Source organism: Pyrus communis, chromosome 9, assembly GCF_963583255.1.
Source record: "Pyrus communis chromosome 9, drPyrComm1.1, whole genome shotgun sequence".
NCBI classification, from domain to species: Eukaryota; Viridiplantae; Streptophyta; class Magnoliopsida; order Rosales; family Rosaceae; genus Pyrus; species Pyrus communis.
The window spans coordinates 13492601-13507696 of NC_084811.1; the positions used below are offsets into that span (position 1 = coordinate 13492601).

The 15096-nt window shown below is 37.2% G+C and overlaps 1 protein-coding gene across 1 annotated transcript; it reads left to right on the plus strand.

Annotated features, from left to right (window-relative positions):
* Positions 1 to 1298: 1298 nt before the first annotated feature.
* LOC137745232 (elongator complex protein 5) lies at positions 1299 to 5770 on the plus strand. Its single transcript, XM_068485147.1, has 10 exons — positions 1299 to 1868; positions 1968 to 2057; positions 2198 to 2364; positions 2509 to 2555; positions 3288 to 3357; positions 3887 to 4113; positions 4231 to 4329; positions 4679 to 4754; positions 4889 to 5114; positions 5434 to 5770. Exons 1-9 carry the CDS (start codon positions 1702 to 1704, stop codon positions 5080 to 5082), a joined length of 1137 nt encoding a protein of 378 aa, XP_068341248.1. The 5' UTR covers positions 1299 to 1701; the 3' UTR covers positions 5083 to 5114; positions 5434 to 5770.
* The last annotated feature ends 9326 nt before the right edge of the window (positions 5771 to 15096 follow it).

The window sequence follows — 15096 nt, forward strand, 5'->3', positions numbered from 1 at the left end:
TTTGAAGCCTCCAGGTTTACTCCAGCCACTGCCCATTCCAGAAAATATATGGCAAGACATTGCCATGGACTTCATTGATGGCCTACCTCAGTCCCACGAAAAAAACTCCATTCTCGTAGTAGTGGATCGTTTATCCAAATACGAGCATTTTGTTCCTCTCACCCTCCCATACACCGCATCTAAAGTGGCTGAGGTCTTCGTCAGGGAGATCTTCCGCCTTTATAGAATGTCGAAGAGCATAGTCAGCGATCGAGGCTCCACATTCTTGAGTCAATTCTGGTCTGCATTCTTCAAGGCTCAGCGCACTAAGCTTTGTTACTCCACTACCTATCATCCTCAATCGGATGGTCAGTCGGAAGTTTTAAATAGAACCTTGGAGCACTATTTGAGGTGTTTCGAATGCGACAAACCGACTAGCTGGAGCTCTTGGTTACCATGGGCCAAGTGGTGGTATAACACCACCTACCAGAGCACCATAAGGATGACACTGTTTGAAGCAGTTTATGGGTATCCACCGCCCACTGTCACTTCTTATGTTCCAGGTTCTACATTAGTCCATGCTGTTGATTCCACTCTTCAGGAGCGAGATACTCTTCTCAAACAACTTCGCCTTAACTTGCAAACGGCTCAGGATAGGATGAGAACATATGCCAACAAAAATTGCATTGAACGCGAGTTCATGGTGGGAGACTTTTTTTACCTGTGCCTTCAACCTTATAAGCAGACCATAATGAAGAAGAACCATTGCCACAAACTTTCTTCTCGCTACTTTGGACCCTATAGAATCCTGGAACGCATCGGTAAAGTGGTTTACAAACTAGACCTACCTCTTACTGCTCAAATCCATCCTACATTCGATGTCTCTTTGTTGAAGAAGGAGGTGGGCGATCATGTTAGCTCCTCTACTCAATTACCACCACTGCAACCAGATGGGCATGTGGTATGGCAGCCTGAACAGATTCTAAGCAGGGGACTTTTCAAGCGCAACAACAAACCCATCACTCGCTGGTTGATCAAGTGGCTAGGACTGTCAGTGGAGGACACTACTTGGGAGTATGCAGATGACTTCCTACTGAAATTTCCTGACTTCGATACTCAGGCCTGAGAACAGTCCTTATTTTGGGGCGGATGGAGTTGATGGACTCCTAATCATGGAGAGGCCCAAAGCGTTAGAACTGTTAGGCCCAAAGTCTTTAGTATGGCAGTATAGTACTTTTTGTGTTTCCTTCTGTTGGCTACGTGTCGTAATCTCCGTCATAATAGGATCTCTTAGCAAGTCTCACTGCATTTAGTAACCCTAGCAGCAGCATTCGGGGGATATGAATGAAGAAAGCTTATTTTTTTTTCTTTCCTTTCCTGTTATTTCCTTCCCTGTTCTGTTGCCTTCTGTGTGTGACTCCATCAGCCGTCCCTTTGCGGCAGTCAACATCGATCCCCTTCTCTGTTCAAATTCATAGGCCCCGTCTCCTCTCTCTCAATTCGTACTTCGTAGGGACCAAAGTTCGATTCGCGGCGTTATGTCACCGTAGCTCCGGTTATCCTTCAACGCTTAAATTTGATCTCCTCTGCCTGCAAATACGAAATGGGAACTCATCTGCTTCTATGGACTGTTGAAGACTTGTAGTTTAAAGTTTTACCAAATCTCTTCGTTTACTTTCCAAAGGACCAAATAACACTCCAAGGTTCAAGTACCCAGCAAGAATGGCGGAATGGGTTTGCAGAGCCCTTCGAGACGGTGCGTTGGAAGGCGAGCATGCACCTGCTCTCGCAATCAAGGACTCAATAGTCTCACCTCTCGGCTTCCAAGTTTTTGGTCACGTCCTCTCCCAGCTCTCCACCAACATTTCAGCCGGAAAATCTCAGTCACGGTGGGTTTACCTCTCCCAAAACGACCCAATCTCACGGTTGAAATTTGTAATTTTCCAATGTATCTTTTAGATTAATAATTTTTTTGATTGATTTTATAGAGGTCTTGTGCTCGTCGCGTTTTCTCGGAGTCCGTTGTATTATGTAAATTTGTTGAAGAGGAGAGGACTCGATAATTCCTCTCAGCAACGGTAACGAAAACCTTCTTCTCTTTCCTTACCTTCTACTCTGTTTGATTGAGGAAATTGAAAAGAAAAACAGTGGAGATTTTAATTATACATATGTGTGTGTATAATGTACGGGGGACCAGTGAACTGAATTAGCATTACAGGATTCAGATTTTGGATTGTTACACGGACCCTCTTGGATGGAGAGAAGGGCTTGTGGAGTGTGGAAGTGCGAAAAATCTCCCTCATGAAGTTTACAAAGCAGCTAGTGTTTGCAGGAATGTGAAGGATGTGGACACGTTGCTCTCTTCAATTATTTCACTTGGAGAAGGTATTATTGGCTCGATTGGTACTGACATACATAACATTGGAATAAACTTTATTTTCGCAGTAAGACGACTGTTTGATCATGTAAGCATTCACATAATTTAGTCCAATTGTAATTGTCGATTTCTGTTTGGTCCTATGCTCGCAGGATTGGTTGGACAGGCGAAAGTTAGTTTCAGTGTTGCGATAGATTCGGTAAGTATGCACTCTGTGAATGTGATATATGAAATTTCAGGGGCAGTGCTAGTAATTTGAGTGGCCTGCTGGTGCTGTGTGCCAAGACTGTATAGTGATTTTTTACTTTAGTTTAATATTTTTGTGTGTGTATGTGTGGAAACTTCCTCTTGAGTTTAAAACACTGCCATACACAAGAAATTTCTCGTCACTTTCTAAGAATCTCGTCTTACCTTCTAAGAATCCCATCTGTGCTGGGGCTTGGAAACCTCCTTCCAGATTTCAAAAAATATGCCAGCCGAAATTTTGATGGATGCGCTCACCTCAGCCATAGAGATTAAATACTTACATGGGACATAGTATGTCATTGGTTTTACAAGAAAATTATTGAATATGCGAGCTTCTTTTGTTGTGGCCATTTTCTGGAATGTCTAAACACAACTGTTTCTGTTGCCTTAGCTTAGTGAGGAGAACGTCAATTGCTTCCGATGTCAAGAAGTATGGACTTTTACGATACTCTTTTGTCTCATATTTAGATAGGGCAGGACACTTTGGTGCCTTCTTGATAGTAGCTCCTGGTTGATATCTATAAGATGTCCTTACTTTTTTGAAAGTCTGTGTTGGAAACTAATTCTTCTGTTGATACGTTTGTTTTTGCCCGCCTTGGGAAATTTTTCTTTCTGGTTACTTTGATGTTTTTCCCTCTCTTTCTGATCATGTTCTTTTTGCTGGATTCCTTTCACAATTTTCCAGGTAAATGAAATGTTAAGGCATGCAACTTTGTCATCAGGTTCTGGCCTTTTAAGCAACCTTCGCTGCTGTGGTATATTTATTTTACTTGCTCCTTGATCTCTTTCCGTTTAGAATCTATTGTTTTAACTTTGATCTAGTCTTATGATTTGTTTTTTCGTGTGCATTAATCTCTTCTGCCACAAGCCTATAGCTGCTACCATACAAACAGTTTAATATACCCTTTTTGGATGATGTAGTATATAGGGCTTCATATGTAAGCCCTTGATAACATAGAAAAACACTTCAAACTCAGTATTGAAAAACCCAACTACTTTGTAACACCAAAGGAATTTCACAACTAAGAATCAATTAGAGCATGACAAGGGATAGACTTTTCTGCAAATTGAGCTCCCAAAGTGTTTTTCACTAAAACTGTAAAACATATAGTTATTTGGGTTTTTTTTTTTTTTTTTTTTTTTTTCTAATTTACCACAATATATATGGTGTCTCAGTATGAAATGGCCCATCATTCATATTAGACTCGGTGAAGTCCATGATATGGTCACTGCATACATTCAACTTTTGGAATCTGCATATTGACTTTTATGTTATGGTTGCAGAGCAAATTTCAAGCATCTTTTGGTTTTTCCATGCGGATCTTTGTGAAGAAAGGGTCACTGCTGTTATTGAATACATGTCCTCTATGGTGGCCAGCATAGAACCATTAATCCCAATTACAAATGGACACAGAGGTAATTCAGAGAATCTTTCTTTAGCTGAACGGAATTTTACACAAGGGAAATTTCATGTCAGATGCAAACGTAGAAATGGACGTGTCCGAGTGATGGTGATCTATCTCTCTCTCTCTCTCTCTCTCTTTGTGTGTGTGTGTGTGTGTGTGTTTGAGTTTTCTCCTGATTTAGAAAGCTGGAAAGTGATATGAGTCCCTGAAACTTGTATTCAGTTTGAAGAAATTCATGTTGGGCAGTCGGGCATCAACTTCACATCCCCTTCATCTGAAGATGGAGTAATCAATCAAGTCAATCAAGCCCTTTTGCCGAAGGTAACTTGTTTAGCCTTGTCTTAACTTCGCCTCTCTAAGTCTAAGACCTTATTTGGAATCAAGGATTTCTTTTAATTGTTTATTTTCAGTTTCATTACATTCTGCTATTTCCAATTGTCAATTTGAGTCCATTATGATACAATTGGATGACTACTAACTGAATCGTTTAATAACTTTCACATAAGACATAACTAGACGTTGCATGCATGGACATAAACAGATGTTCACTAGTGAATAGTAAGTTTTATTGTGCATGTTGATAACAAAGTTGTCTAAATTCTATTTATTTTGGAGGAATGGTTATTTCATTGGTTTATTGTTTTATTTTAAAAATGGTTCTTCGCTACAGGTGCAATTCAATCTACAGCTGTCAGAGAAAGAGAAAAATGATAGGGCCAAGGTTGTACTTCCGTTTGAACACCAAGGTATGAAAACATGGTTATATAAGTGGTTTGTTCTTGTACCATGTATTAAATATCAGAAAATAAAAAAATGGTTTCTTTTCTTTTATCTGCATTAAACTGATACTCCAAAGCAAACTTTTGACTTTTTCTTGCAGGAAATGGTAAACCCGTACAAATTTATGATGGTCGAAAATCTCTGATGGATAGCAAATATGATGCTGCACCTGCTTCAACTGTGAATTCAAACACCAATGATGAGTCTAGCAAGGGTGAAATAATATATTTTCGCGATTCAGAAGATGAGATGCCGGATTCTGATGAGGATCCTGATGATGATTTGGATATTTAGTGGTTTTTCTTTGTTCAGAATACTGGAAAACGGTAATTCATTTTCTCCATGTTAATGTGATTAGTTCTTACAGTCAATTGAACATGTCTTTTAGATCTACTGATTTTTATCTGTTACAATATACTAACTCTATCCACTTCTACTGCCATTGTCAATGAAATTGGCAAATCTATGAGTTGGATCTTACATTTCATATCAAATAGTAATACTTATTTCAACTGTTATAAAGTTAGGTCCTCTGAGCATCCTCACTTCCATTAGTTTCTTGTCTGTGCACTAATCAGTTGCGTGTGTTTTCTGCTCTTCTGAGTTTTTTTCAACGATAATGAAAATCTATGCTTATTCTCGCAGGTTTGATTGGGATTTGGGAATCCAATTGTCATGTATGTTCAATCAAGTGGGAGGAAATATGTTATAAATTTTCCCAAGACCGAAGGATGATAGTGGGAATGAGTCTGAGATCTAGAAAGCCAAACAAATATCAGAAGATAGAAGGTTGTAAATTTCTTGCGCTCACACCACACACTGCTCGAAGGGGAGAAACATTTGCCGCAGGTGAACTGTATCGATTTTGCCCCCGAAATCTGAAGTCGATCCTTACTGGCAGTCTGTATGATAGATATATCGGAAGCTTTTATTACCGGAAAATATAAATTCAGATGTTAAAGGTTTTGCATTCTACTTTTCGCTGTTTATCGTTCTGGTTATTAGTGTTATATCCAGGGGTTTTATGGCTGGTCTGAACTTTTCCTGCGAGTAGTTTGCGCTTTGGAGTGATGAATCAAAACCTGGACACCAAAAGTTTTGATTTAATAAATTGATATGAAATTGGTTTTCACCTTGACACACCCCGATCCGGAATGTCTATCTGGATTCCAAATTGATCTGTGCTGGTCGACATCAAGAGGGTGACGAAACCATAAAGTGTAGTGATGAGGAAAATGTGAGTAAATTTAAACCTAAAAATGCGAAAATGTGAGAGTGCGTATGTGACCCGGAATGAACCTATTAACACGTGATGTTAGGGCATAAGTAAAGTACAATAAAATTAGAACGAGAATTATATGTAGTCTTTGATATCAACATTTGACATAAATCTTCGTCAAGGCGAACACTGCCACTAAATCCTGGAGGGGCGAAAAACAAGGGTGAGTGGGTCTGAAAATAAAGTTTGTAAAACCTTTTCGAAATGTAATATTCCTTCGCTGTAAAATAAGTATAGTTTTCAAATATAACATACTATGTATAGTATGAAAATACTTACTGTAAACAGTAAAATCGTCAAGGATGCAATACTTCATAATACATCGTAAGTAAACACGTAACACCAGGTAATCCCCTTATCTTGAATAAACAAACATATATACTAACAAGTGCTCATCAACGTATGCTGACACACGAGTTCATGCAAAGGTATTTTGACATGAACATGATTGGGTGTAATAATGATTTACGCTTTAGTGCGTACAATGCGATTAATAGGAGCATATTTATGCGACTTTGTTAGCTTGTTTCTTTGCATTTAGTGAGTTAGTTTCCATTTATTATAATAATTTAGTTTATTTTCGTATTATTGTTGGTCCAATTGGTGAAAATGACAATAAAGTGCTAAATGGAGTATAATGGAGCAGTTTTGGACTTGGATTGGTTAGCATGCGTGTGGAGCATAATGGATGGACGTTTTTGGAGTTTTACATGTGCTAAATATGTCCTATGATTTGGAGAATCAAATTTGGAAGCTTGGAAGACAAGGAATCAGCTGAAAAGAAGGAACCTTATCCAATCTTATCCAAACTAACCTTATCTAATCCTATCTTATCTCATCTTATCCAAACATTATCCCCATTTATCCAACATTATCTCAGATTATTTCCAGCTGCAAAAGGAGTCCTTATTCTATTCTAAATCCTTCCTATCTGATTCAAGGAGTCCTAAAGCAATGCTAAGACCCTATTATTTTCCTCCTTGGTTTCTGCCGAACCCTAGCCTATAAATACACATTGTTGCCGCAACTTTCAGAGAGCAAGTTTTTTTTTAGAGAAAATAGGGGTGTGCCGCAGGTTTTTGAGAGTTCTTAGAGACTTGTGCCGTGCTTGCAAGGAGAAGAAGGATTTGTACCGTGACCCTGCATCCAAGGATTGTGCCGAATCTACCATTGGAGTGCTAGGGGATTTCTAGGTTCTTTCTATCCTTCGTTTTCGTTCAATGGTTAAATTAGATTGGTTTCGTTTAATTGCAGACATGTGGAGCTAATTTCGTTTTAGCTAGAGGTGAATTCAAAACCATGAACATATGCATGATATAAATTGATTACATCCAGTTATTGTTTCATAAATCGTGAATGCAATTTACTTATATGTTTGATTGATAACTTATTCTTGTATGTTGATTAAGGAGGCCTACTTAGTTTGCATGCATGAATTTGATGCTAAAATATAAGGGAATTTCATCTAATAGTTATGAAATTATATTTATAAGTAGTGGAAATCACTAATTATGATTGTGTTAAGTAAATTCCTGGTAGGAGTATCATGTTTTTCATAGTTACAAATGTCATGTCAATGCTTATGATTTTCATAGAACTTAATGATCTTTGATATGTATCTCTATCATGCAATTCATATAGGGAACTTGATAAGAATAATTTGATTACGTCGCTGAATCCAATTCAATGAATTTAGGAAAATCTGATGCTTAATTTGTGCAGTTCACGATTAACTTGGGGTATTGTTATTCATGGTTTATAGGAATAATAAATGGAGATCGATTTGTGTTGCATATGTGTCGTGTGGAGAAGGACCCTCTAGCTAGCCTTTTACCCTCTTTATTCACCCCAATTTAGTATCAATCAGTTTGTTTTCTGCAAGTTACTTAGTTTTAGTTTTAAATTTTATCCAAACCATACCCCCCACCATTGTGTCGTGTTAGTTTTAAAATTCGTTCAAACCTGTTGCTCGTTAGTATTTTGAGTTAAGTCTAGAATTCATCCAAATCACCATTTAGTTCTTGTTTTGAGTCAATATGTTTGTTTTGCGCTATTTTGAGTCATTAGAGTCTAGTTTTGTGTTTTTAAATCTAATTTGTGTTGATTAGCATCTCTTCTAATCCCCGGCCTAGAACGATCCCTACTTATGTATACTACAATTGTCTAAAAATGGTTTAATTTGTGTGTTAGTTTCTACCACATCAACGATGTGAACATACACGTGAAGCCTGGCCTTTGCCCAGGCATGTACAAACACTAGTATAACATGCATGATGAGCAGTAATATAAATATGATCATACTACGGAAACTTCGTAATTCACCACATAAAATAATAATATTTGTAGTCGTAAGTATATTCATGGCATCACGTCAAAATATGTATAAATGTGCATCCCATAGAATTAATGAGAATTTCATAAATTCCGCCAATACACTAATTCTTAAAAATGTTAGTCTAATATAAGTGTAACATAGAAAATTCTTTATCAAATATATAAACGGAAACTAAATAAATATATAATATTTAAAAGCAAAGACCCATTGACAAATCATGTCGTCGAGTCGAACCCACCTCGTGGGCATCGAAGATCCTTGAAATGCATTTCACCTATAAACGAAATCATTTACGTAAATATATAACGAACTAACATAAATATGCGTTTTCGTACAAAGTATAGCTAATAAAGAAACTATTTTAAAACGGACAAATTTCGGAAAATGGATGGTAGATTAGGATTCGGCACGTCGAGAAACCTAAAGAAGGACCTCGGGTTCCTCCATAAGCCGCCACAAGGTGACTGCACTGTCAGCCACGCGCCGAGGACTGGGTGCCACCCATGCGCGTCCATGCACCTCGAGTACCAATGTACTCGCCTTCCTTGCAAAGGCCTGTGTTTTGCAGGTTGTAGGGCCGTTTTCCCAAGCTCATTCTAAGCTCATCTCAACCAAAAATAGTGATTTAAAAGCCAAAGTGGAGTTAGGAATGCAGAGAATTGATTTATACCAATTTGAGGGCCAACGAATGCCGGAGATGGCCAAAAAATGATCTAAAGGTGATTGGTCAGTCACCAAAAAACTGGGGAAAATTCCTCCTAGTGTGTGTTATGCATCAAGTCATCCCCCAAACTCATTTTTAAGGTTAAAAACAACATTAGAGCTTCAAAATAAGAAGGATTCGAGAGTCTCGAGGCTCATTATGGTAAGAGAAATGAGTGAACAGGGATAAAAGTCACTGTGTAGTGTAGGGTTTCAAGTTTGTGGTCTGAGCTTGTAGACCGAGGTCCTAATTTCTAGCTGGAAGTTTGACGAACTTCGTTGAGGTGGTGAGTCCAGGTTGTCATGTTGGCCGCTGCACCTTCCCAGTTCTTCACCAAGAGAAGAGAGAGCTTGAGAGTTTAAGGGAGAGGTAGACGAAAGAAGATAGGGAGAAGAGAAAAAGAGCTGAGAGAGATAGGAGAGTTTGAGAGGGTCCTTAATATGTGTGGAAGAACTACCACGTGGCTAGAGATGAAAGGAGAATTTGTGATGTGTGGATCCCACATGCCAAAAATAAATTATTAAAATAATAAATAATTATAAGAAATATATAAAATAGTACTTTTTTTTTTTTTTACAAAAGTATATTTCGGATTCATAGTTCCATAAAACCTCCATCGTAACTCCAAATTCGATTCCACTTACGGCTACGCGTTTGTAGTGACGAGTGCTACGAGAATAAGCTAAAAGAATGTTTCGTACGTCTCACTATATGCTGGTCAACAAAAGTCAACATCCTCGCCTCTAGGGACATTTTCATCAATTCACTCTTTTAAAATTAATAAAATCATAAAATTAGGGATGGGTTGTTACAATCTACCCACCTTAAAAATTAAAAAAAAATAAAAAAAATTGCCCCGAAATTTGAAATCACTTGTTATACATAAAACACTCAAGATAGAAAGAAAATATATATAGAAAAAATCAAGCTAGAGTGGTTGCATAAAAGAGAATGTCATTCCGTCGCGATTGGATTGCAATGATTCCTTTTTCATGCATCCAAACTCAAACTTTCCTTCTCCTTCAATACAATACTAAAATATAAAATCCTTTATAAAAACATAAAGTCAAAAATAGATATATAATAACATAACATCAAAATACGTATATAATTAAGTAAAGTTAACATAGTTGTACTGAAATTAAAAACCAACATAGAAAAATTTCACCTACGAATTCGTAGCGTCATGTACTATGAGAATAAGTGTAGTGTCTTTGAGTCAAGCCCAAACAATAAATAAATAAAATGTTAATGTAGACGGGCCTACTTGCCCACTTGCTTAACGATTCCAACGAATAAGTTATCGATATTATGGTTTGCAACCTGCAATACCGACAACTCACTATTGTCTCGATAAGCAAATATTAAATTTCTGAGGGTGCAATATTACCATATTACCCTTCATTGGAAAATACATATAAATCAACTGAATAACGCCTCGATCACACTCATGTACTACCCTCTCGAGCGACGCCGTCAACATTACATAATTTCCTATATTGTATTCTCGATGTGTGGAATACCTGTTCGCAATACTCATTTTTCAATCATATATTGTTCTTAAAATCTCTATACATCGGCTCAAATGGTATCATAGCCACACCAGAATAATAACTATCGTTGTATACAACTTAAACAGAGATAGGCGTCTATCATAACCAAGCTAAAACTGCAAAACAAACAAAAGCAATATGTTCTCCAAGGTCCGGATATTTCATTTAGACTGGTTGTTAGTCTGATGTTGAAATGTGGTATTGAATAACAATTTAGTACCCATGGCTTCCAAGAAGACTTCCCAAGACTTGGAAGTGAAACACACATCACAGTGAGATATAATAGTGACATGAACACCATGTAGCCGAACAATGTAGTTCACAACGCCTTAGCAAGCAGATTCATAGTGAATTTCTCTTGAATTTAGTTAAAAACTATGTCGAGAAGGCTAAAAGAACACTCGAGAATTTGAGGGTCAAAACAAGTCTATCAAATCTAGAATACAAAGTAACTGGAATGAATGCATGACATCTTGCTATAACGGTAGCTTCTGGAATATTCGATCACCAATGGTAAAGATTCATTTAGCAGAGTATTTGTTGGGTGATTGAGGAATTAATGGTCACAGTAGACGTAGATCGAAACATTAGGAAATCTGAAAAATTCAAGAAAGAGAAATTTTACTAAGTGATATAAATATAATCCCTCTGGACCAATGGAAGGTGAGCTGACCTGTCACGCCAGTCGATAATCATTGAAACATCATCATAATATCCACATGTACAAGATACCTCATACTGGGAGCTTATGATGATATTTGTCCATCTCTATTCGGATATGAAAAATGATTATAACCACTCGGACGATTTCTTGATGATTTGTAAGTACCGTTGTATCAATACTCGTGACATCTAGCTGAAATGGGATAGGACAGACTGAAGGTGTTCAAGGGTAGATATGTCTTTTGCTTTGGTAAACAATAACTACGTTTGCATAACCAGGGTGACACACAATGGTGCAATCGTAGGCGTTGATTTGGTTCTTCCATCGCCATTGTCAGAAATTTAATTCCTTTCCAAATGAAGATGTATTTGAGAAGTTTATGAGGTTGGCAAAGACTTTGACACATTTCTCCATAGAGAAATGTCATCAAATCTTCAAGTGAATAAGGTAATCATTGATTCACGGTCGGCAGCAAGGTAATTCACTTCATGCAGTTCCAATCATGGGTAGACATAAACAATACTCCATCATGTTGCATCAGCACACAGCCATAATAGTCAGTGAGACGTCTTTGTAGAATTCAAAATTATTGATGTCATCGTAAAGTGTAAGAACAATGCCTAACTGAGACAACACTTCAGTTGTCAGAAATTTTATTCACACTCAACATTTTAATTTGAACTAACTTTCCTCGGTCAACTTGTGAGGAGAAACGCTATAACTGCAAAATCGCTAATAAGCCGCCAATAGAAATTGACAAAACCAAGGATATCTCGTAGTTTACAACACTTTGTAAGGATTTCAACTTTCTTCTGCTATAACTTTTTGGAAAAAAAAAGAAAAGAATATCACATGCTGAAATCACGTCTCCCAAGTAAAGTACTTGATCTAAACAAAGTTAAAATTTGAAGAATTTGGTATAAAGCTAACTGCTGGTTTTTAGAGAATTTGGTCTCACTGCCAAAGTAGATAAGAAAGTCGTCGATAAGACTATTACGAATTTTTCAGGCTACAAAAGAAACTTGGCTTTAAAAGTTGGTCGGAGATTGATGCGAGATTTATACGCACACAAATTAAACCCTCTTTTCGTCGAATTGTAGTATATGTATAAGTAGGGATCGTTCTGGACCGGGGATTAGGAGGGATTGTTAATCACTTGGATTTGACTCAAAAACATAAAAACAAAGTTAAAAACGTTCACAAAGACTCAAAGGACTCAAAACAAGTTCAAAAGACTCAAAACTGCCTAAAAACACTAACTAGGCAGTTTTTGACCTTAAACCCAATGTTGGACGAATTTAAGATTATGGCTTGATTCAAACGTAAAATAACAATATAAAACACTATACTAGACTCAAAGAATGCAAAACTAAACTTTAAAACTCTAAAACAAACCAAAAGACTCAAAACAACACAAACACACTCAAATCTGCCTAAAAACCACTTTCTGGGCAGATTTGAGCACAAACACAAATTTGGACGAATTTGTGTAACAAAATGACTCAAAACTCTTATAAACACAAACTAAGACACTTTCGAACTAAATTAGACAATAAAGTAAAGGGGGATTTTAATTTGACGAAAATTGAAATAACGAAACAAGTTTAATAAACTAGACAGAATGTAAATATGAATGCGATGAAAATGAATGGATGAATGCTGGCTAGAAGGTTCTTCTCCACACATGTTACACTTGCATAATAAAATGATTTCCAATTGTATTTCAATAAATTATGAAACTCATCACCCCGGGTTAATTAGGTCCGCTTAAATTAACCGTCAAGTTTTCCTTAAGTTAATGAATTGGATGGGTTAGCGCAACGCAATTCACAACATTCTCCAAAAGTCCTTTACGTGAACAGCACAATAAAGATACAATCAAAGATGATTAAGCATTATGAAAACTATAAGTGTTGACGAGGCATTCGTTACTATGATGAGCATGAAACTCGTGCCAAGAATTCATTTAACGCGATTGTTTATAAGCAACCTCCACTACTTGTGAATATAAGTTCATAACGATTAGGTGAAACTCACTTATATTCTAGCGTCATATTCATGCATGAAAATTAAGCGTGCACTCTCAATAAACATACATAAATAAGTTATCAATCAAACGGTTAAACAAATTGAATCCACAACTTATGAAACGCAATTAGAAGTAATCAAATCAAAATGCAAGCATAAACATTTATTTCGAATCCCCCCCTAGCCAAGGGGGGTTTAGTTCCTTATGGTACAAAACAAAGAGAATCAAAGAAACACCTAAACATTCCAACAACTCAAACTTGAATTGTATGAACGTTTAGGCCCTCTTCTCTTCCATTCCTCATTCGTACAAAACAAAGAGTATTGAAATTAAACATTGAAATCAAAGAAACACCTAAACATTCCAACAACTCAAACTTGAATTGTATGAACGTTTAGGCACTCTTCTCTTCCTCTTCGTTGTAGCACAAGGTCTAAGGATAGTTTGATGGTGTGAATGGTTTGGGGAGTGGTGGAGGAATGGAAGAGGAGTGGTGGAAATGGAAGGATGGTGTTTGGATTGTAAGGGAGAGTCACGGCAAGGGTGGTGTTATGGTCTACATTCTGAAAATGGAGAGTTTGTGACTGAAATGTGTATGAATGAGTGTGAATGAGAATGAATGCAATGGATGCTTATTTATAGGTGAAATGGGGGGGAACATGACAGCTAGGAGGGAAAGTGGCTGCATGTTTGAATGATTAAAGGATGCATGTGGGTTGGAATTGCATGTGCAATGAATATGTGGCTGCATGTGCAAGGGGACAATATGAAAATGCATGTGAAAGCATGTGTTGGCTGCAATGATGAAATGGATGGGAGTGCATGTGGCTTAATTAATTAAAGGGAGTGCATGTGCAATGTTTTAAAGGATGGAATGCATGTGAATATGATGGAAATCTGATGGGAACTCACGGCAATGATGGTGTTTTGTGTGAATGATGGCAGATTGTGTTTGCATGTGAATTAGGTTGTGGTGAGTGAATGTGCACGGCAATGAGTGAATGTGGTGGTGAATGTGGCTGATTTGATTTATGGAAGATGCATGTGGATTAAAGGGTGGGAGTGCATGTGCAATGAGTGGTGTTGTTGATGTGTGAAAGTGGCTGAAATGATGAAAGAATAAAGGGTGCATGTGGGTTAATTAATTAAATGTATGATATGATAAGTGAATGATATGATAAGTGTATGATATGATAAGTGAATGATATGATAAGTGGTGAATGATAAGTGGTGAATGATATGTGGTGAATGATATGTGAATGATATGATAAGTGAATGATAAGATAAGTGGTGAATGATAAGTGGTGAGTGATAAGTGGTGAGTGATAAGTAATGATATGTGATAAGTGATATGTGGTGATGATAAGTAATGATATGTGGGAGTGTGGCTGAAATGAAGGAGTGGAATGTTGGAATGTTATGCACGGCTAAGGATAAAGGAAAGGTTTAAATGTCCTAAAACTAAAGGGAACAAGGTTCCAACACTTTGGTCTTCAATTAGGTCTTCAATTTCGTCCAACACTTTGGCTCCAAGCATAAGCTATCCATCCTTAGCCCAAAAGTGCTCCAAAAGTCTCCAAAATGCATCTTTTTGCTCCTTTAGCCCTTTGGACCTACAAACACACGAAAATAGCTTAAAGTAATAAAATAACTAAAGAAACATAACGTAAATGCACGAGAACAAGCCATTTAAGTCGCATGAATATGCTCCTATCAAATACCCCCACACTTATCTTTTGCTAGTC